The sequence below is a fragment of the Pieris brassicae genome, chromosome 10 (genome assembly GCF_905147105.1).
Source record: "Pieris brassicae chromosome 10, ilPieBrab1.1, whole genome shotgun sequence".
NCBI lineage: Eukaryota > Metazoa > Arthropoda > Insecta > Lepidoptera > Pieridae > Pieris > Pieris brassicae.
Window position 1 is genome coordinate 15,870,385 of NC_059674.1, and position 23,454 is coordinate 15,893,838.

At 32.4% G+C, this 23,454-nt stretch overlaps 1 protein-coding gene across 2 annotated transcripts in view; it reads right to left on the bottom strand.

The window, feature by feature from the left end:
* Nucleotides 1-1,235: 1,235 nt before the first annotated feature.
* The window catches only part of LOC123715425 (phospholipid phosphatase 2-like), a 72,238-nt gene continuing 50,019 nt past the window's right edge, over nucleotides 1,236-23,454 (bottom strand). For both annotated transcript variants that reach the window (XM_045670420.1, XM_045670421.1), the window contains exons 3-7: nucleotides 7,990-8,144; nucleotides 5,823-6,043; nucleotides 5,312-5,438; nucleotides 3,694-3,876; nucleotides 1,236-2,592 (exon numbers count right to left, since the gene is read on the bottom strand). In XM_045670420.1, the coding sequence (XP_045526376.1) occupies nucleotides 2,461-2,592; nucleotides 3,694-3,876; nucleotides 5,312-5,438; nucleotides 5,823-6,043; nucleotides 7,990-8,144 (818 nt within the window). In that variant the 3' untranslated portion in view covers nucleotides 1,236-2,460. The remainder of the gene's footprint in view (nucleotides 2,593-3,693; nucleotides 3,877-5,311; nucleotides 5,439-5,822; nucleotides 6,044-7,989; nucleotides 8,145-23,454) is intronic.

Consider the following 23,454-nt stretch of genomic DNA (forward strand, 5'->3'; position numbering starts at 1 on the left):
CTTATTTATCTGTTCCATGCAGAAGATAACACACACGTGATAACATTGATCAAAAAAATTATACAATTATAACAATAAATAACCTATATGTTAGGTTGAGTTATATTCTAGAAATAATTAGATAATCAACTCTACTTTAAGAGAGATTTACCGTATCCAATTAAGGTATTTATAAGTAAAAGAATTCTCTAATAACTAATTACACTCTTATAGCTTCTTTCAGTATAACCTCTGTAGGTGCAAAACTTCCTTGTTACATGTCTATGCTATGCTACAAATATATATATAGAAAAATTGGTGGGCACTTAGATTCCTCGATTCCGACTTCTTCATCGATTCCGTGTCTCAAGCAGGAAGACTTTAATACACTTGTATCGAGTCTCGAATTGACACCTTGATTCTAAATAATTTATTAAATCTTGATTGCGTACTATAAATATTATTCGATTGTTAAAATTAATTTGGAGATAATACAACTCTTTGTACAATTCAAATAAAGAAAAATCTAAAGTATGAATATCAAGTTTGAGTCTCAAAGTAACATTTGAGTTTCTTTTAAGTTTTCTTTAAAACCAAAAGCGAAATTATTATGTAGTAACATGTTTAAATAAATTTTCAGTTGACTGAACGCATAGTTAAAATATGCAGGTCCAAGTGTTGATTTCGATACAGATGTCTAAAGTTTTCCTGTTCAAGATTACTAAAATAAATATCTACTTACGACTAGACAGGTACTAAACATCAAATACTTCCATTGGTTATAAATGTCTATTATCAGTTGAAGTGAGATTGACATATTTGTGCAATAATGACTTCTTATCACAAAAGTAGTTGATCAGTGATTTTCGAACTCACTTTGTTGAGTGTTAAATGTTTTATATCCATCTATAGCGCCTCGGATAGTAACGAGTAAAATGACTTTTCATACAAATAATTTTTTCAACCATGTAGCTACTGATGGGCTAGTAGCCGACTTTACTTTTTTTGTTATAGGCGTTAGTTTTATATTCATTGATAATTTCCTAAGCTAAAATTAATTTGAAATATAGGTTCCTTGAAATATAGGTTCGCTAATAATCACTGACCAACTGAGCAATCATAGGTAATATTTACACTCTCAACTGTTAATCGTTAGTAAGCTTTTGTAACTAGCATAATGTTCGTAAGTATGGGCCTCCCATCTAGTATTACTAAAAGGCCACTAACTCAGCTGACACTTAAGATTATGAATTTTGCCTTGTACAATATTTATGTTAGATGAAAGGTCCCATTCGTGACGGGATGTCGTACAGTAAAATGTTTTATTATTACTTTCCAATGTGGTAAGTGTTAATTCAAAAGCTGATTAAGAGCTTTCTGAATTACGTTTGTTTGTGAGCCAAAACAAGCGACTACAAAGCCTCATTTCCTCTAAAAAAATCAAAAGCCATGAAAAAACTTATGTTGTATGTTATTTTTTATTTTCCTCGATTAGATTGGCGTGTCTATAGCTGTTTTGCTTCGCCTGCTATATTTTACATATAGTATAAATACATACTTATGTATAAACATGTGATGTGATGTATTTGTTTGTTTAATTAATTTGTAATAACATGTTAAGTCAAATCACTGGTATTTTTTAATAAGAATATTAATTACGACGCACTCATACTAATGTTCATCGATCTCATAAAAGCTAATAATTAAAGATATATTTACAACTGTTTTTTTGTCACTAATTTTAATGCGCCAATTTATACAATACATTTATTATTTAAACTAATTGTTATTGTCGACTAAAAGCTACCTTTATCAAGTTTCGAGCAATAAGATGATTTAATATTTAAATTTAAGTGTAAATGTCAGAGATGACGAATGAACTCTCTAAATGTACAATGACGGGACCATGTACTATGGTTGGTATGGACTATGGACCATTCAGAATCGAATCTAAATAAAAATATATGTCGGCGTTTCAAACGTATGTACATTTTGATAGGACTTTGCATATAAAATCATTATTTTATATAATAGAAATATATGTAAATACTATCATGTTGAAAGGTTGTAAATAGCAATTTACAAGCTGTTAAAAATAGTTTTTTATTTAACTATTTAAAGGTATTCATAAATACGTCAATAACAGTCTAATTGCACCGTATTTAATAAAACCCATTGTCTCGTTTCATTACGCCGTACATTAATTTGCCAGAAAGTGAATATTTCTTTAATTAAGCGTTTAATTACTGTTTTTATAAGCAAGTCTATTTTACGTATAATGTATGGACATAGTCGTATATTGAATTCGTCAAATGAGCAAAGTCCCTAATAGATTAACTTATTTGCCTTATTACGACTAAAATGTCAAATTTGTAATTACATTATCGTATTTACGTTATAGGCTATTTCTCAAAACACACATTATGCACACATACACAAAGTTCCATAGTCAAAAGCCCACCGGCTTTACACAGCCTCTGGTTACGGCACTACCACTCTAGGCTCGTGGGACAGAAGCCGGCGGACAGCTTGGTGGTTGTTACCGTCACTGCTCGATATGTCGCTGGTACTCACCACAGCCGGTTGGGAGAAGTTCTTGCATAGCACAAGCACCTATGGAAAATTAATATAATGATAATTCAAAGTATAAGTCAGTATAATGTTCCTTGAGATACATCTTAAATTAAAAAAAATAGATATAGTTTTATCGTTTAATAAGTTTCGGTATGTTTAGTACTTGAAATTTAGTAACTTATATTTATATATATTAAGCATCTGCGTGTGTAATTGTTAGAATTAATTTACCTATTACATTTTACGTTAATAATTAATTGACTCGAATTTTCGGATGTGATGTCAACAATAATTAACTTTATACAATTATTAGATAGACCGATTTTAATGTAGTGTTCCAAGTGGATTCGAAAATGATTTAGATTTACAATTAGATTTTTTTGAAATTTGATATTTTTGTAATTAAGACGTGTTTAACTATGTCTTTCGGGTCCGCTAGTGATCATTTGAAAATTATATTGGTATTTTCAACACAATTCTATTCTCTAAACAAAATACAAAAACCTAAAAAGATAAATGTTGATGCTATATAAACCGGAACCAAAATATACACTAATAACATAAAAAAATATAAATTAATCGCAATCGTGTACCGAAAAGTCAGAAGAGAAATGGATTATTGAATTACAGACCATTACACTTTGCTTTTATGGTAACAGAAACAACTCGAATGCTGTGAATTACTTTACATAAAACTTTCGTTTCCACAATTACTCAACTTGAATAGACTAAGATGATATAAATTTATTTGTCTATGTTTTTTAATTTAAATTTCGGTTCAGTTATAATATAAGTTTTACTACCTTACTAAAAACCATATGTAGTACCAACCAAAAGTACCATATGTTGTCTATATTATGTAATATCAAAGTTTTTCTTTGGTAATTTAATATCAGAAAAGTCTTTTTTCATTTAGTATAATTGGTAATTTGTGTTGTCGTATATTTAGAATCGACATTATTTGTTAAAAGAGTGAGGTCAGTAGCGATAATGTATATCATATGTATTTAATATTATATATTTTACTTTTATTTTCGATATTTATACTGGCTCTATATCTAAGTACTGTAAGGATAGAGTGTGTATTTTTGTAAATAAGTAAAAGTTATTATAATAATATTATCAGCAAACTTAACTTACAGTATACAAAACACTGCAGAAACCCATAACAGCACCAGCAAGCACGTCCCACCAATGGTGTCTTCGGTCGGTGATCCTCGTAAGAGGGCAGATAACCGCGTAAATGATGCATAGGATCTGAACTAGAGGAACTATCAGGACAGATCGGTTATGCCAGCTGAATGCTCGCCGCTGGAGATACCACTGAAAAGTAATTAAAAAATATTAACCATAAACATGATGTAAATTTTAGTAAGTTCTTAACAATCATTACTTGCTAGTCTCTTACTGCAAGATAACGTATGGACAACTTTCCTATACTGACTTTTTTATAATATTATTTTGTTTTTACTTAGTTAAGATAAACAATTTTGTTGTATAAAGAATATACCATATTGTACAAAAATATACTAATAATTAAACAACCTACGCCTATTTAAATACCAATAAAGATGTAATTGCAACTATCAAGCAAATTCCACCTTCCTTCTTCAGATATAATTGTGGGGGGACAATCAATTTCGGTCCCCTTTTAGGGCGGATGATTGCGCAACTCTTGAGTACGTAATTATAGGGAAAATTGCAACGCAATAGCTGGGGTCGTCTTGAACGGATATCCGGGGCTAAGGACCGTTGAACGAAGACCATTATAAAGACGATTCCAGTACATACAAATACGTAGCTAAATAACGTAGATGTATGGAGGAATGTAGAGATAGGTTCCTTTGTTTTTTTTGCTTATATATAATGATATTTACAAAATAAAATTTATCTACTAGGACAGTATTTTAGTATTACAGTTGAGATACATTGCTGGATTTAATAACTAAACATTTTAGAATATTAAAAGATGAACAGTTGTATTACTATTATTAAGGCGATTATAATTATACTATGTTGATCTTCTGTAAGGCTCAATGAGACTAACAATATTAATCAATTCTGAAACAAATGAAAATGTGTGTTTCAAAGGACCTTTCAGAGTTAACAAAGGGCGCTCCTACTACCTATTGCTCTACTCTTAAACTCCAACAACTGGCGGCGTCCATGCGTAGGGTTGTCTCTCTCCCTCCTCCCTCCCCCCATGGCGAGGGAGCCGATGGCTGGCCATGCGTGATACTCGTGAACGGGTGCTACTCGTGGTGACTGGTCGTACTTGAATTCGTGTATGCGGTGATGTTAGTTATTTTTGACTATGTATTTGAGTGTTGTTCCCACGAGAATGTAAGTGCGTGCTCCTATTTCACCATGCCTCCTGCTGATGTCACGTGGAACATGATGTGATGGTTGCAGCTCCTTACAAACGTTGTGTAATATATAAAAAAAACTTGGCGATTAAAAAGAGTGGCGGATAGTTCATAGCCAGTTCTTCTCTTCCGTTTTACGCCCTTGATTTGAGAACTAGCAGTAAATGTAAAATTAGAAGCATTTAATGTATATTTCTTTTTATTGACGTTCATAAGTGTACATTGTGTTACCCATATGAATAAACGATTTTTGACGTTGACTTTGACTATTTACAAATTCTTCTAGTATATTTCTCGAACCTGTGATACCATAGATACATTTCCAGAAAGCTCGTGAACGTATTACTAGTTAAAAGTTGTTACGTTCTTTTCTTTAATGTTTTGTTTCTTACCGCTAAAAATAGCCCGCAGTACACGGCGAGGGACGTGTGGGCTGAAGGGAAGCTTCTGCTGGCATCTATCTGCAGGTACCTGGAGTACCTCGTCGATGTGCAGGTGTAACTCGTCACGTACTCCGAGCTGGTGATTAATAATATTAATTTAACCTATTGAGTGATTGAGGTCTTTCGGAGAAATTGGTATAATAAACTAAAAAAAAATTTCAGAAACAAAGAGTCTATTATTGTAATGCTTTATGATATACAACATTCTTTGTTTGTTTTTCTGGCCGAATTCTGTCAATGTTATGTCAAACGCTATAAGGTTCGTAACAAAAGTCAGGATTACTTAATATGGTGGTTAAGTAATCTTAAATTTTCTTAATTTTTTCTATCATAAGAACCTTCTCCGGACAATATCACACATAAAAAAAAAGAATTAGCGAAATCGGTCCAGCCGTTCACGCGTGATACAGTGACCAAGGGAAATAGGAATTCATTTTTATATATAATATAGATTACTTACTCATTACAAGTACTGGCCTTATCCGGCTCACACAGATCGAAGAAGGTGGGCCTCGGTGAGCCCACAACGCACTTCACTATTTCCATAATAGTCAAATTCACTATTGCCCCGTATATATAGTCGCGGTACATTAGAGCCGCCATTTGCGCACTCTCATACAGCTTGCTCTTTTTAAACGTGTACTCATCGTCTCTGTGTAATGCAGCTTCAACAGCCCACATCTAGAACAAAAAATATAAAAATAATAACACAAAACAGTAGAAAAATAGGATTAAATAAATCATCCTTTGTCTTTACAAAGGATGTTAAAGTGGCGTAGTCTTTCTGCTGAAAGTGAAACTGCTGCTTTGCTTTTTCTAGAAAACCCAAACTACTCAAATAATATAAATATTTAAGAAAATACAATACCGATCTTAAAGCTACACTAAATTACTTAATGTAAAAAAATATATTGGATATACGAGTACATATATGTAATATAATTTTCGGGCTAGATAGATATTCTATATTCCGCTATTACACATTAACTAAGAATAAATTTAAGGTTTGAACACCTCGGATCAATACGTAAAACTGTTGATCAGTCTTGTCTCTCTCTCCGGTTGTATCGTAGTATGAGTTATGGAACACAGATTGAATGTGTACATATATGAATACTCTTCAGTTTTAATAGAGATTGGGGGCTGTGGTCGAAGGAGCCTGGAGAATAAATATTTTTGTGAAATTCCGGAGGTATCTGTATCCTTCTTATCGGAGTACGAAATATGGAACAGAGAATGAATGTGTATATTTTATGAACACTTATATTTCAATATAGATTGGGGGTTGTGGGCGGAGAGCCTGAAGAAATTATAGCTCTTAAGATACTCCGGTCGTATCAGTATCCTTCTCATCAGAGTACGATTGATGGAACAGACGATTGAATAAGTATGTGTACTATATTAACATTCTCCACTAAGTCTCCAAACACCTCAAGAACATGCCAAGTTTACAACATCCATAAATAAAAGCGATATTATCGGGACGTCTCGATAAAAACCACGTGCAAATTCACTGGAATGTTGAATCGTAATGCAGCTGGTGTATTTATCTTTACAACGAAGTTCTATCGTCAATTTTTCGCCGTAATCTACACTAGCTACATAGTTGTAGAATTAAATTTTCAATTATTAAATTGTCACACAGGCTCCGGTATTATTTTTAGGTCTGGGCTTCGAGGAAATGTTAAATGCGCACATAGAAAGAAAGTCAATTGGAGCACAGGCGGGGATCGAACCTACGACCTCAGGGATGAGAGTTGAACGCTGAAACCACTAGACCAACACTACTCATATACTCAAGATTTTAACGTGCCCGAATCTGTAATGATTTTGTCATATCAATTAAATATTTGTGGTACAGCGTAACCCTGTCCAGACCCCATGGGAAGGTACACAATACACATACGCCCCTGGATCAACCAATCTTGCAAAATTCCCTAAATATCTGTTCCGTACAAGCGTATTAAAAACAATAGAGTCATATAATCGACGAAAATAAAATGAATATGGCATGATTAATGGATTAATTTATCACAGTACACATTTACTAGACTATTTAAGATAATAGCGCATCTAATGATTAAATAGTTCAGTGCACTGTCATTAAGATAAAAATAGTTTTGTTTATACAATGTTTTACGAGAGAAATCCGTAAATATATGTGAACGTTGCCAATGTATCAACTTGGTAAGTTTATTTAGGACTGAATGTGTTTTTTAATTAGCCTATACATTAATCAGCAAAACAATGCACTAATAAAATATGTTATTCATTACCAATTTTCAAACAGGCCTGGGTCCTGGATCGAACTTTGACCGGAAGAAGTCTCTAGTTAGCAAAGGCCTTCCCTGGTTTGTATGTCGTAACGAAATTTTGAATAGATATGTTCATTGTGCTTAATTCGTTTTTTTTTGTATCCAAGAATTACACTGCCGTCGTGGCTTAGTGGCGTTAATATCCCAAAGGTAATCCCGCGAAATATTAATTTTCTATTTGAATACTCAAAAGTCAAAGACATTCGTCTCTTATTATCCAAAGGCTCGTGTGATTTACATAATACCTAAAACTACCTATAACAGACTGGTAAATAAAAGATACTAATAATAATTTTATATAATTATACTTACAATAACAAAAGGCACTATGACGGTCACAGCTGCAACGAGCGAGATGGACAATGTATCTCCTGTGTGAGGGAACGAGAGATCTGGATCGTTGCATCGGAAACCACTTTGCCGGCTCGGCAGTGCCCCCACCTCCAGAAGTATGCATACTGCTGCCACTATGAACAAATATTATAAATTAAAATTGATATGAAATAAATGGAGTGAATTGTATTTTTTGTTTTTAGAGTCATAATTAATTATTATCGTTCCGTTACTAACTTCCGGAATCCATATTGAGTCCAGCTCTCATATTTTAGAGATTATCATCTTACAATAAAACCTGGTGCAACTTGAGTCATTATGAAGCTAGTAGTTCTTGATATAGAGCGCGCACCAAATGGTGGAGAAATGACTTAAGATTGATTGACAGAACTTCTTTAAAATAAACGCAAATTTATTCCATCTAATATCAAGCAGAAGTTTATAGAATTCGCAAATCTCAGGAAAGGGTTACTAAATTATATTTTTTAGAACTTGCTATGACCAACTTAACCCGCTTCAAACTGTAAGGCAGAGCTACTTTACTATGAGATCCTAAGGTCAATCACCTCGGCATTTCTTAATAAGAATGTTCGATGTTTTTGTGTGTCCTTCTTTAATTAAATGTGTGTATTTGAGGTTTCCTTTTTATAATTATCAAGAAAATTGTCGCTTTAGTCACTCGAGGCCGAACAAATTCTTCCAATGTATGAGGCGCTCTCATAATTACTAACATACATTCCAAACCTCTTAATTAGTATATTTTATTTGCTTTAAAACCAGGTCATTCTTAACCTACATATAGTTGAACAGCTGGTTTATTTTGAATTTACTTTGAATTAATTTAAAGTGTAAGCGAGAATGAGAGAGCGAGAGGGAAAATCAGGAATTTGGATACTATTATTTATTATAAATCTATTGACTAAATAAAAATTATACTGAACACAACAACCTTATAATAAAAAAACAACCACAAGGTACACATCAACCATGTAAAAATACAGATTCAAAATAAACAGTTATTATGACATTATAATATTACGATTTTCGCTTCGTAAGGATATAAATTAGAAGCTATAAAGGATGGACACTTGAAATAACAAAATGGACTGGATCTACCGGAAATAGATGTATAGGACGACAAAAGATAAGATGGACAGATGACGTTATAGAACTAGCGGGACAAAAACTGGATGAGTGTTGCTCAAGACAAAGACAATTGGAAAAATATGGAGGAGACTTTTACCCTAAAAGGAGCCATACAAAAACTAGACGACTAAAAAAGGAAATGTAACTTAAAATTGTAAAACTTATACAAACACAACTAACACTAATATAAAGAAATATAAACTAAACAATTGTTGTATAGATTAATTAATTAAGCTTCAATAGTAATAATAATAATAAAGTCGAGAAAGATTTGTTTAAATTCATAAAATATAGTTTTAAACTCTTTAACTACTACCATTACTAATCCATAGTCATGTGTTTGGCATTGCATTATTTTATTGTCACAAAACATTAAATAATCTTTTATGAATTAACCATTAGCCTATTTTTTTTAAACTTTGCAAATACATACAATACAATATTTTAGATCTTCATGGTAATATTTATGCCTCCACATCACTTCCATACTTGTCATGTCATGTACATGTCTCTTATTTAAATCGACATCATATTTGTTTACCTTTTAGATCAATTCAGAATATCTGGACTGTAGACTATTTCAACTGTATAATTTTTTATCACGTTTATTGTTTACTTTGTAATTTTAGAATACTTCAAATAATGTTGCCTTACATTGATATAAATTAAATATCAAAACTACTCTTACATTTATACCCAACTCCTTTATTAGTACACGGTTACTTAACCGTAATGATTCCGAAGTCAAAAAAGTTGCGCCTTCAAAACGTCGTAAGTTAATCGGAAATTAAAATTCTTGCTTTACTTTAAATTATAATTAGTTAGCACGATTGCTAATATACCTATAACATTCGCATTTAAACAAAGAAAACAGTAATGTCTTACCTGCTCTGACATGTAAATTTGAGAAACTGATAACCGTAAAATCTTCTATACTTCATATTAGTTTAATTATTGTCATATACAAAAGTGTCATTTTAACAGAAAAATGTCGTGGTCTTTGTAAAAGATTTCTTTAATATCTCGAACACTACTTTACTTTGAAACTCGAAATGATTTAAATAAAACTTCAATAATAATTATTTACGAAACGAATCTATTAAAAATGGTCTTATTGCACCATTTAAACAGTGCTGTGCAGTACAACTCATCTGTCTTCTTTCATCACAGTGTAAACACAACTTGACAGAGGGAGACGATAGCGTACCTACATTAGTTACGAGTGAAATTAAACAGTACTAGGTACTTTAAATAAGGGGAATACAAGAAAACAAGATTACACAATCTATTAATTATTAATTTAACTTTGTATTCCAATATTTCTGTCGTACTCGTGGTAGAACTGGCTTAGCGTTCTCTATAAAATGTAAGCTAGTTGTTTATGGCTACGGAATGGCTCACGCGATTTTATATTAAATTTTATTAGATTGAAATCTTGAAAACGTGACTTTGACTCGGAAGTTAAAACATAATAAACATGAAATATGAGTAATATTGTCCTATTTTTACGATAAATTATTCGAAAGGAGCATTCCCGCAATTTTGGAAAAACGCGTCCTCACACTTCAGTTAACTTAGGGTAAATTTATACTTTTGTTTTGCGAGCAAAGATATAAGCGTGATATGTTTTTTGCTATTAAATTAATTACGTTAGATTGAAAAATAAAATTTCCACCTGAATCTTCAAGGTTAAGAATTATTGCATACGATTCAATTTTCTCTTTAATTTGTGAAGAAATAAATTGAAATATCAACTTACCTAGATGCATTTGATTACGTTTTTAATTAAAATATTATATAATGTGTGGAGCAGTTCTAGGCGTAATTACTAGCTTGAGGTATTAAGAGATATCATTACCATTAATTAAAACGGTAGAAAAATTACGGATCTATAAATCTGCCTGACTGGTATATTATAGTTTAAAGGTGACTTAATATTATACATCTCTGCAGACTCATATTCCTATTACGAAGGCTCCTAGTGAAAAAAGAAATTATAATATTTACAGTTATTAAAAATCTTATGATGTCTAATCTGTAACTTTTTTCTTTTAGCTCACCATCCATGTACACTCTCGATGTCAAATGGTATTTTTTTTCTTGAAGGACCCAAAGTTGAAGGAAATACTTCAGTGGGCAGCTGGTTCTCAGAAATTATTAAATTATCTGTTGTATGCATTGCTAACTTAACCTTGATAATTTATAGATGACACTTGACACTTACTATATCAGTGATAATGGTTTTTTCCTATTATCACAAGAAAACTACATAAAAGACATTTTATTCACCATTGAAATTCCTTTTAAAATTTGCTACGAGTAAATTGTCAGAAATGGTAGAGCGCGTGTCATGCGCTGTGCCGTTATATTGGCGTAGATTGTGTTGCTAGTGCACATAGGATTGAATTCGTACTTAACCATAATCTATTATGTTTCTAGGTACTTTCCGACTGTGCATAAAGCAATGTTTGAACTAACTGAACGGTAATTTTATCGGTTGTTGCTGATAATTTTAAATCGTACATTGGAGAATTTATGTCGAAATATCGAAAGTCGGTTTATCCGGTGTGAGTAAGCAGAATGTTGAGGAAAGTTAAACGTCCTTTAGCCATGAATTATTTGAAATCCCAAAAACACAATTTGTCAGCTTACGATACATTTTTTTATTATTCAACACATTTATTAGAATCTATTTGGTCAATGCATATTTATGAACTATTCGTAAAATTAAGCAAAATTATTCAACAAATATAGCACTAACACGAGAAATGGGTGGGTCCGGAAATGTTTGTTGAAACTGCATCCACGCGTTAACGAACCTGTCTTTTATTTGCTGAAAGATAAAACGTTTTGTATTGATTTCAATGTTTGACTTATTCGACGCCCGAGACAATATTGGTAATGTAAACAGTTTTTGTCTTGACGCGTTATCGATTAACGTAAAGGCCGCAAGCGATTTTGATATTTCTATATGTTCTGATATTGTATACCGCCACCTCGCATAGGTAATAAACAACTTAATTGCAGATTAAAACGCACTTATTAAGCACAGATTCACAATTATTTTGAATTAACACTGACAGTACTGATGATTGAAACGCTAATTATATAGAAACAAGTAAAAGATAATATAATATTTATATCGGTATATATATTATATATTTTAAAATAATTTATATATACGGGCGCCGGGGGGTTCTATTCTTAAACTTATATTTTAATCTCGCTTCTATGCAAGCATAGAGTAATGTTTGTATCAATAAGTTTAGTGTGCGAATCACATCCCTGAGGTCGTAGATTTAAAACCCAGCATCAGTTTACTTTCGCTCGTTCGTGAAATAGCATGTCTTAGAGCTAAAAGTTCACGACATCAGTCTATATCAGTCAGGCTTGTCTATAAAAAAACAAATGATCACGAAACAAAAACAAAAATCTGAGAGACACCTAAAGGGTTGTAGTGCCTCTGTCTTTTTTAACGCAACTGAAGTCGTAATATAAATAACCTAGCTACAGGAATGTATAACAACTCCGTTAACGTGCTCTTTATCTGCATAATTTAAAGCCTTTTCACAACCTTTATCGGGAAAAGATATAAAGCATGATGTGAATAATCCAATAAGAATGCAAAGAAACTCGATATTTATAGTTGCAATTAAAATACTTCGAAGGCGAGTCATCTTCAATGTTCGAAATCGGACCATTTAAAGAGTTCAGATCAAAAATGTAATGTTTTACTGATTTTTTTTAAATTACTTTATTCGAGAAAGCGGTGGAAGCATTCGGATGTCAAATTACGTTTTGAGTCGCAGAGCAAAATAAAATTAGTAATTATTTACTATAGAAATAATAAAGTAAATAATGAGTAATATATGTCTGTACAGATTCAACCCGGGTAATGGCAATACGTCGTTTACTATTTTGACATTACAATCAAGATAAGAAAGTTTAATATATTTACTACTACTACTACTAGGTACTAGCGAACCTGACAGACGTTGTCCTGCATGATATGCCACCTGTAAGGCTGATTTGTGAATCTAAACCATCCAGGGTGCCCAAAACAAACGCATACAAAAAAAAACATTCAAATCGGCCCAGCCGTTTGAGAGGAGTTCATACGTACACACGTACAGTAGAATTATATACGAGTACATAATACTGTATGAATGTTTTGTTACAATTACTTTAGTAATAGACGAATGTAACAAAATCAACTATTATTTTGCAATTTCACAATGCGTTTATGAACAAGGCATTGGCGTTAAATCGTTTCCACGTGATATAATTCGCTTTATAAAAATATTGGTTATATAATATAATAGTACCTATCTTCAAGCAAATCTTAAAATTACAAACTTTTTGAGTTAAATTTTCAAACAGAAAATTATCAAGATAATGAAGTGATCACATCCGGTTGTAAGAGTGTCATCCGAATTCCAAGTGCATCAGACCTAATTGAACATTACCGAGCCCAATTGATTAAAATTCCCCTATTGCAATATCTTTAGAAAAATAGATTAAAATTAGGCTTATCGTTTATAGCTAGCTATGCTATTGTATAATTGAAAGCATGTTATTCGTTATGTGTCTTAATAATAACCAAATTTATATTATTTTATATAAGCTTTTTGTAGTCGATATTTGCATACGCAAGAATCGGATTTGTGCTTCAAAGGGGCAACAACGGTCAGTAATATTTAAGTCTCAAGCTTGTACAACGCATTGGTTACAAGTATGTTAGAGTAACTCGTCTGCTTCGAAAAAAAACACGATTTATCCTTTAATATATCCAACATTATTTGTCTTAGCTATGGTGAGCTTAAATAAATTGAAAACCAGACGGGACTTACAGTTGGCCTACTATATACCGAGTGCAAACCTAGTGAACTTCAAGAATTTGTTCTCTTTGTACCTAGTACATATCCCATGTGCAACGGCGAAGGTCAAGGTTGTTTGCGATACCAAAGGCCAGAACCAGTACGTTGCACAGATCACCGTTAACAAATACATTGCGCCTACTGAATGCTATCTCAAACGCTATCATCATTTTTATATGTTCGCAGAGTGAATTCACAGTAGCGATATTGTGTATATTCTGTGTTAAATATTGTATACTTTAATATATTTTATTTTGTGTCGTCATTGTCGTAACGGGGTAGTCTGTAAGGATAATGTATGTATTTCTGTAAATAATAAAAAATAAATCAAGAAATATATATGATAAATGAACTATTGGCCCCTAAGGGACGTTGTCCCAGAGGAAGGTCTAAAATATTTCTACGGTACCACTGGGTATATTATGTAATAGGTACTTTAGTTTTGTATTATTTATATTTTCTGGAAAACTGTTTATAATTAAGTATAATAGCTTTCTTTGACACTTCTTTAAAAAAAATGGTTGTCTGTGAAGTCGGTTTACGGACGATAGTTTAACATGACAACGTCATAACAACATTGATGAAATGATTGCATTCTTAAATATTCGAATGGAAGAGAGATAAATTCGTTGTACAATGAGCGTAACGGGACAATGACTCATGCGTTTTCGTGCATGCAAACGGCGTTTATCGATTTATTAGACACGTCACGACAAAAACTCTACGAAAAATTGCGTTGTTCTTTCAGTGTCATATATATAGCCGTATAAAAATCCTCGCTGTATATGTGCATCTACCACAATTTCGAAGTTAGTCAGCAGTCGCCCACGCATCAATTTTTGTCTCTTGCTTAATGCTTTCTCTTCACTTTGGGTGATTGGCTCAGTGACATCTGTTTTGCCTATTTGATATTCAAAATAAATATTTAACAATATATTATTCAAACATTTCGGAACTTGAATAAAATTTCCGTCTCTGATTTTGTTCCCTTTGGAGTAGGCCGTGGCGTATGCTGCATAGGCGCTAATTAAAGATTTAAGTTGGCGCCTGGTAGATAGTACCGGTTACCCCAGAGCTGGGGCTTTCCTACGATGAATAAGTAAGCAATACAGCGAAAATGAAATGCTGTAAAGGGATCAAACTTTTTAATATTGTTTTTATTAAACTATATATCCATTTTTAATTATTATTAATATGTAGGTTAAGCGCATTGTAAATACTGTATATTTGTATGTTAGAAATAAAATTATTATTAATAATAATATATATTATTAAAAATATTCGTAATTAAAAAATATATATATTTCGGGTAAATTTGTATGTAATGTTTACGGCCGTATATCGGGCTTAATATCATATATTCCATGAGCTACATTTTCGTCCAATATTACATATATATATAACGTATAGAACGCACAAGAAATAAAGTTAATTACAAGTTAACCATTAAAAAGATCTATTGACACTAGTACTGAAACTTGTAATAAGTAATTTATTGCACGGTTAACTAAACTATTCGTCACTTTTCATCACAAAGTTAACACGTAAACTACGCCAGTCACTTTCCGAGCGGCTACTCGGAGGTGCGTATCTCTCTACGGGTCTCCGTAGGGTCTCTCTATGTCTTCTACCGCATTTATCACGGAGCTAGTCCAGAGGAGATGTGCGGATTAATACCTGAAGTTTCATCATCGGACGTCCAGGCTGATTACAAAATTCCTCCCGTATATCACAACTGAGAGTTCTTTGTCAAGCCACCATGTGGAACCAGTTGTCCGCTGAAGTATCTCCAAACCAATTTGACTTAGGGTCCGTCAAGAGCGTGCCAATTCTTAAAAGGTCGGGAATGCAAACGCGAGCCTTCTGGCTTTAAGAGTGTGATATCACTTAATATCAGATGAGCATCCTGCCTGTTTTCCCCCTGATATATAACAAACACAATTTGTCAGAAAGAAACGATAGACTACTGTTTAATTTTTAGGATTTTGCGGGATTCCAGTACCTCATTACATAACAAAATTATATAACCTAAGTCTCCTTAAATCCTCAGTTTCTTTTATTATAAGTGACAAGTACACGGTCCTCCCCAGCGTTACATAATATTGTCAATCATAATTGAACAGTGGTTACGACTGAGCTGTATCGTCTTTATTATTATATATAAAGCGGCAAATTCATTGATGTTATTCAACTAAATAAGCTACGAAAAGCTAATGTAAAGTACAGATTAAAATTCATAATTGACGTCAGAGGACAGATATCTCATTTAAGCGTTATGTCATAGATAAGTAACAATTCAACCTGATTTTGTGTACTTGTATTTAATCAGATAAAATGTTTTTTTTATGCGGTTGTATTATACTGGGCAGTGTTGGCCTAGTGGCTTCAGCGTGCGACTCTCATCCCTGAGGTCGTAGGTTCGATCCCCGGCTGTGCACCAATGGATTTTCTTTCTATGTGCGCATTTAACATTAGCTCCAACGGTGAACGAAAATATCGTGAGGAAACCGGCTTGCCTTAGACCCAAAAAATCGACGGTGTGTGTCAAGCACAGAAGTCTGATCACCTACTTGCTTATTCAATTCACAAACGATCATGAAACAGTTACAGACATCTGAGGCCCAGACCTAAAAGGTTGTAGCGCCATTGATTTATTTATAACTATACTGGGTAGAGTGCGTATCGTTATTGTTACGGATCAACGTCCCTTGGAGGCCAAAAGTCGATGGCGAGTGTTAGGTAGCCTTCCGGCTGATAATGTTGATTAGTCGGTAATGCACTCACGAGCCCTCTAGTATTGAGTGTCCATAGGCGGCGGTATCAGTAAACATGAGAGGAGCCGCCGGGGCGTTTGCCCCAGGTCAAAAAAGCAACACTACTGTCATATTACATTCTTATTTTAAAAAAAGTGATCACGAAACAGATTCATAAAATCTGAAGCCAAGGGTTGTGGCGATACTGGTTTAGAGTAAAAGTCCACCGTCTCACCAGAACCGTCCCTATACGCTTTTATTATATTCACTGAGACTGCCGAATGCACTTTAGTTTTTACAGATCGATAGTTTGGTGGTTCAATTTCTTTTATCTATGGCATGTAAATTCAGCGTGTTCTTAAAGATGTTTTTTATTTTATCATATCAAAAGAGATGTGGCAAAAAATACAAATTTAAGATAGTTACCTGCTTTTTTGTTATATACATATAGTGCAAACATTATAGTAATATGTAGATATACAAACAACACGCTATCAAAATTTCATTAATATGAATTTGCAAAGTTTTGCCCGCTTTCATGCTTCGAAGCTTGGTCAAGGTTCATACATATTTAATAAAATATGTTCTTTAGAATTTATATGGTACTGGAATGTATGAAACTACAAAATTTAGAACATGAAAAGGTTTGAAATATAAAATCACGCGCAAAAGCAGCGCTATAACCTTCCTGACCCCGAAATACTGTATCTGTTCGTTGATGACTTTTTTCTAATAGGCAAATAGGTGATCATCCTTCCGTATTTACACGGCGTTGACGTTTTCTCATGTATTCCTTCGCTGTACGAGCGAGTGTTAAAATATGCACAGACTATATATATATATAAACTATTCTAAATTTGACACAAAGTTTTTGCTGTCTTTGCACGAATTAGGCTGCTAGATAAACAGTTCTTCACAATTTTTTCTACCGTCTATTCAATTAGTAGCATGAGTTAATCAAAATTTCACTTTTAGATGAGTCGAATAAGTTATTTTGGAATGCAGACAAGTTTTTATTAAATTAACGTGTTGCAGTGTGACCCCATTTTAAACGTGCGTTTATTAGTTAACCTACTTTGGTCTTAATTCGTATCTCGCTAAAGTCCTAATTAGAATACATCGTCATTATGTAATTTGATAAATGTAATTAGCGAATGAAAAATATAGTTATTGCACATGTGTTCAAAGGATTACGACTTTTTTGTTATAAGTTAAGTAAGATAAACTACTGCTATTTAAAACTTCATATTTCAGCTGTAACCAAATAAGATTATTTATTTTTACTTGGTATAAACAAACTGATGGTCTAATTCTTCGCTTAGATCGCATTGCTGCCTTATAATATATACAATATGTTTATACATATAACTAAAGCAATATAATTTAATAAAATTTCAATAAATTTACTAGCGGACCCGACAGACCTTGCCCTGCATGATATTTCAAGCGATTAGGATATTAAACAAAGTATGAACGTACCGACTGCAGCGCCATCTGCCGGGCTGATTTGTGAAACTAAACCAACCAAGGTGCAAAAGTCGGTGCAAGGTTCCAAAAAAATAATTCAAATCCATCCAGTCGTTTAATCGGAGTTCAGTGACATACACACGTGAAATTTATGTACAAAGATAACTAACTATGAAACTACAAACCCATCAGTCTATAGTATATATTGGGGATATTACATAATAGGTTTTACTTTACACTACCTTACCTATGTTAACACATTACCTAACATAATAAAGTATTGTCAGATATTCCAATTTGCAGATGATACATGCCTAGTAGCTGCAGGGCCTAACATCCAAGAAGCAGAAACAAAGCTACAATCTGATTTCGATACATTGGCTAAATGGTCCCACGACGTAGGACTTGTACTAAATCCTAACAAAACAAAGTTCATGCATATCCGATCCAGTCACAATCTAAATTCACGTACACCCATCTTAATCTTACACAACCACACATGTGCACATTCTTATAACTTGTACCCCAATAGCTGCAACTGCAACGCCTTAGAATTAGTTCATAACCATAAGTACCTGGGGCTTACAATAGATGACCGAATGTCCTGGAAAATGCACATTAATTCTGTCTGTGATAGGCTAAGAGCGATACTTGCCAAATTCACTTTAATAAAAAATAAAATACCACTTAAAACTCTGCTACTATTATACAAAGCACTAGCCGAATCCATTATAACATATGGACTTACAAGTTATGGGAGAACATGCAAAACTTATCTAAATCAAATATTTGCAATACAAATACGTATTTTAAAAACAATTGCTCCCTTAAAATTAAAATCACAATATAAAGCGGACTACAGAAAGCTATTTGCATTTTTCAAAATTATACCTATACACGAGAAAGTACAACTAGGATTATTAAATGAAAACTACTTTACAGAAAATTACCTCAAAACAATTAAAACTCACTATCACTACTCAACACGTAGAAAATTAAAAAACGAATTTCTATTACCCAAATACAATAATTTATATGGGAAAAAAACATTAGATTACATTATTCCAAATTTAATAAACTCGATACCAGCTACACTTCTTACGAATATAACAAGAAACAATATTAAATTTAAATTAAAAAAATACTACATAAGTCAAACAATTATAAATTATGCATAACATAAATTATGCCATATACGTCATTAAAATATATGTATATATATATATATTCGAATATAGGAACTCATCCTGTATGTGAATGAGAATTCTCGACAAGAACAGGTTTCTTGCATCGGCTATCTATGCGCGTCAGTGTTTAGATGTGTTTATGACGTTTTACGTGCAATTTTAAATCGTTTGAATGGTTTGATTGTTATAAATTTACAGTTTATATGTCACTGGCCTTAGTATATATATATGTGTGTTAATGATTTAATTATGTTCGACGTCCTGGTGGATAGAAAAACTGTGCACAGTTTGTGTTTCCACCACATCAACTACCTTTATATTAAGAACACTTATACAACAATAAATAAATAAATAAATAAATAAGGTAGTTAAATTACTTTATTCAGCCAAATTAAATATTAACCAATTTTAAAACAACTAGGTACCAACAACAGAAAGGTTAATTTCAAAATTATAAAGTATTCCATAGAGCACCGTTAATTTCCCGCCAATTTGTTGACAGCCGGAAGTGATTATCTGTGCTTTTGTTTAGTGGAGGAAGTGATTTAGTGCACGTGCGAAATACGTAATTGCTAATTCGCAACCCGCAAACAATAAACGAATAAAAAAAGATCGTAATCGAATCACGTTTAAACTGCTTAGATTAAAAAATGTTCTACCTTTGTTTTTATTTTGACAAGAATAAGAACAAAAGAGGTGGGTACTATATCACTGAAGAAATATTGTATATAATCTGTGGAGTGTAAACCAAGTGGTACTGGGGTTCTATGTATCTGCAAATTATGTATTTCTGTTCTAAGTAGTAAACTCGACCACAGAAGAAATAGATCGCTATTCTGTGAGTAGGTAAGCTATTTATTAAGATTTAACAACATGCAATATATTAGTTCTATATCAAATTAGTATTTGTTTATTTATACCCACAAGTTTACAATTTTGATTTACTGGACAAAGAAATAAAGCGAAAAAGTCAAACAAAGAATGTGTAAGCGTAATCTATTTCAATGGCATTAAAAGGTTCGCTTCTTGTAATTCATAGTGTGTTTAAAATGTCAAACTAATTTAAATGACTTAACTAATAGAATACTATTTTTTACCTCTTGAATTGCCTTCTGAGAGAAGATTAAATAATACTCAAGCATACCGGAGACTAATCTATTATTCCTTAGATAAGTGGTCTTAATGTAAAATAAATGAGGTATCTCAATGATAACGTAATGATATAGTTTGTTATAGTTATGAATCTATATGCCTTTATAGAGACAATTTATTTGTCACTAGACAGGTGTTTGATCATAACAATATTAAGTTATTATTAATAATAATTTATTTGAAAGAATATGGTACAAAAATATATTGGTGGCACAATTGAAACTTCCCATATTCTCTCTCTCAACATATTAAGGCGTGTAAATTTGTCGTAAAAGGAATAGTATATAGAATTAGAAGAAAAGAAAACGAAAATTCGCTCATATAATTATTAATGGAATAACTTTTTTTTTCCGAAAGTGTAGTACATGGTACCTGCTTGACCAACATGTTCTAGCGGATATTTTAACCTTTTTATCGTTTTTTTCTTAAAAACATACCTACTCTACCTACTTACTAAACAAACTCATGCTAAAATCCTTATGAATTTACGTTACCTTCTTAATAGCATCTCATAAAAACAATATTTTACAGACAAAAAATGCAGGAGAAGAAGAAGCAGGACAAATAAGACTAGAAAAATCAATTTATTTAAAGTTAAAGGTGATTACTTAATTAAAATGTTTGCTACACATTCATTATATAAATGTTTAAAAAACTAATTGGGATTCTATAATAACCAAGACAGGCTCTATATAGTTCAAGATACTTACGTTGTAGGTACAGATACTAGAGGAATTGAAAGTCAGTTTAAGTGGCAATAAAAGACGCTGGTATTACTCATAAAAAAACTTTGTATAATACAACTTTATAGTACTGTACTTCAAGTTTGTTATACTGACTTTAGAGATAAGGAAGCTTTCGCTCGCGATTTCCTTAATCAATTAAACAAATTGTACTTACAATTTTATTTGTTACTTAACAAATAAAAATAAATCAGTGGCGCTACAAACTTTTCAGGTCTGGATTCAGATTTCTGTATCTGTTTCATGATAATTTGTCAATTTAATAGATAAGTCATCAGTCTCTTGTGCCATGCCGTCGACTTTTTGGTTCTAGTAGAGGAAAATAGAGTACAAAGTAAGTAGAGCGAATAAAAATACAAATAATGTCATTCTATCTATGATGTAGTTCCCGGCTCGTAAAGCAAGAGTTGTTAGATACGCTGACGTCAGAAGTTATAAATTCCACAACATAATGCAAGGGCGAAATATTATTATTATTTTATTCAACGTATAGTTTTTTACGTGAAAATAAACCGCTAATAAAAAATATATTATTTATTAAGGAACTAGTTACACAATCGTTTCAGGAAAACGATAGATTTGTCTCAGTACGCGATAAGGCTGACACTGAACTTTAAAGGAAATCGTCACGAATTAGGTGCGTCAACGCAGCTGATAACGCATTTTGACGTTGACTGTATCAGAAAATTGATTTGTGCCGAACATTGTTGTCGTTCGAAAACTCGTAACTCTCAATGAGTTATGACGAACATTTCTGGGTATATATCCTTTTTCTTCATAGACATTTGACTTTTTGCCAGTATCCTTTTGGCTAATGCTCTGATATAAGGAAATGCCTTTATTCATAGTTGGGTTTTAGAGGTGTACCTTTGACCACTAAAAGGGTATCAATACAGTATGAAATTTAATATGACTGTAGATGTGTCAAGTTTGTGCGTGACTGTACGTCGTGACAACTTTGAGAAGGTGTCAACGTTATGTCAATAATGTCAAGTATCGTATGGCCACCCAGACGAATGTCAATAGAGATATGTCGGGGTCAAATCTATGGTCTGTCCTGTGGTTGTTAAAAGTCTAAAAATATTTTAACAGACAAACTATTTTTAGTATATTTATATAATAATAGTGCATATTACATATTATATACTTTACATGTGATTATTTATTAAGGAACCCTTATGATTATTATTTTATTTATTAACACTTCGTTGCAGAAATATAAAACAATTGATATAATTAAATGAAATGGAGGACGACTGGCGGCCTCATCGCTATCGAGCAATCTCTTCCAGGCAACTGTGAGTGAAAGAAATCATTAAGTATATTTATAATTAATATAATTATTATTATTAATATTTAGACAAATCTTATACTTAAAAAGAAAAGTAAAAAAGTTAGGGATACTATCATGCTTTTATATTATTAGCTACTATTTATTATAAGGGACTGAAAAAGCCATAAGTATGAATAGTATTTTAACAAAAAAAAAATAGTTTTCTTAGTGACCAGGAATAATACAAATATTATTTAGGGAATTGAAAAAACTATAGTTGTAAGCTGTAGTATATTATGTAAGAAATCTATCTTCTCCTAAAGCAAGCCTCTCACATTATAAAATATACGTTTTTTATATACAAAAGACTATCGTCACGGTAATATTGTTCAATGGAAAGTGTCGAATTTCTGTGACCACACACAGAGTGTAACTGATATAGATGAATTCTAAATAGCTCGTTAAATAGTTGTAATCTACACCGTTGGATACAGAAGCAAATTGTTAAAATAAACTGATTTTCACTCAATCGATTTACGTAATGCATTTAACTTCAATATTGGAGTTACAAGTACGCGAAAATAGTTCCCAAAGTACTAAGTAACTATCGATCGATGAATCGATAGTCCATCTATTGTAAACCATCTTTGGGACGACCGATCGGTATATTTGTGTGAAAATGATACATACAAAAGCGTTACCTTTCTATAAAATATCTTAGAATTCGACAGATTGCATTTAGACATTTAACAATCTACATTATATTATACTAAAAAGATTCGTTGTAGAAAGCAAAATACAAGTGGAGCCCGCCAGTTTTTCGAAAATATAATGAAGATTTGTAAT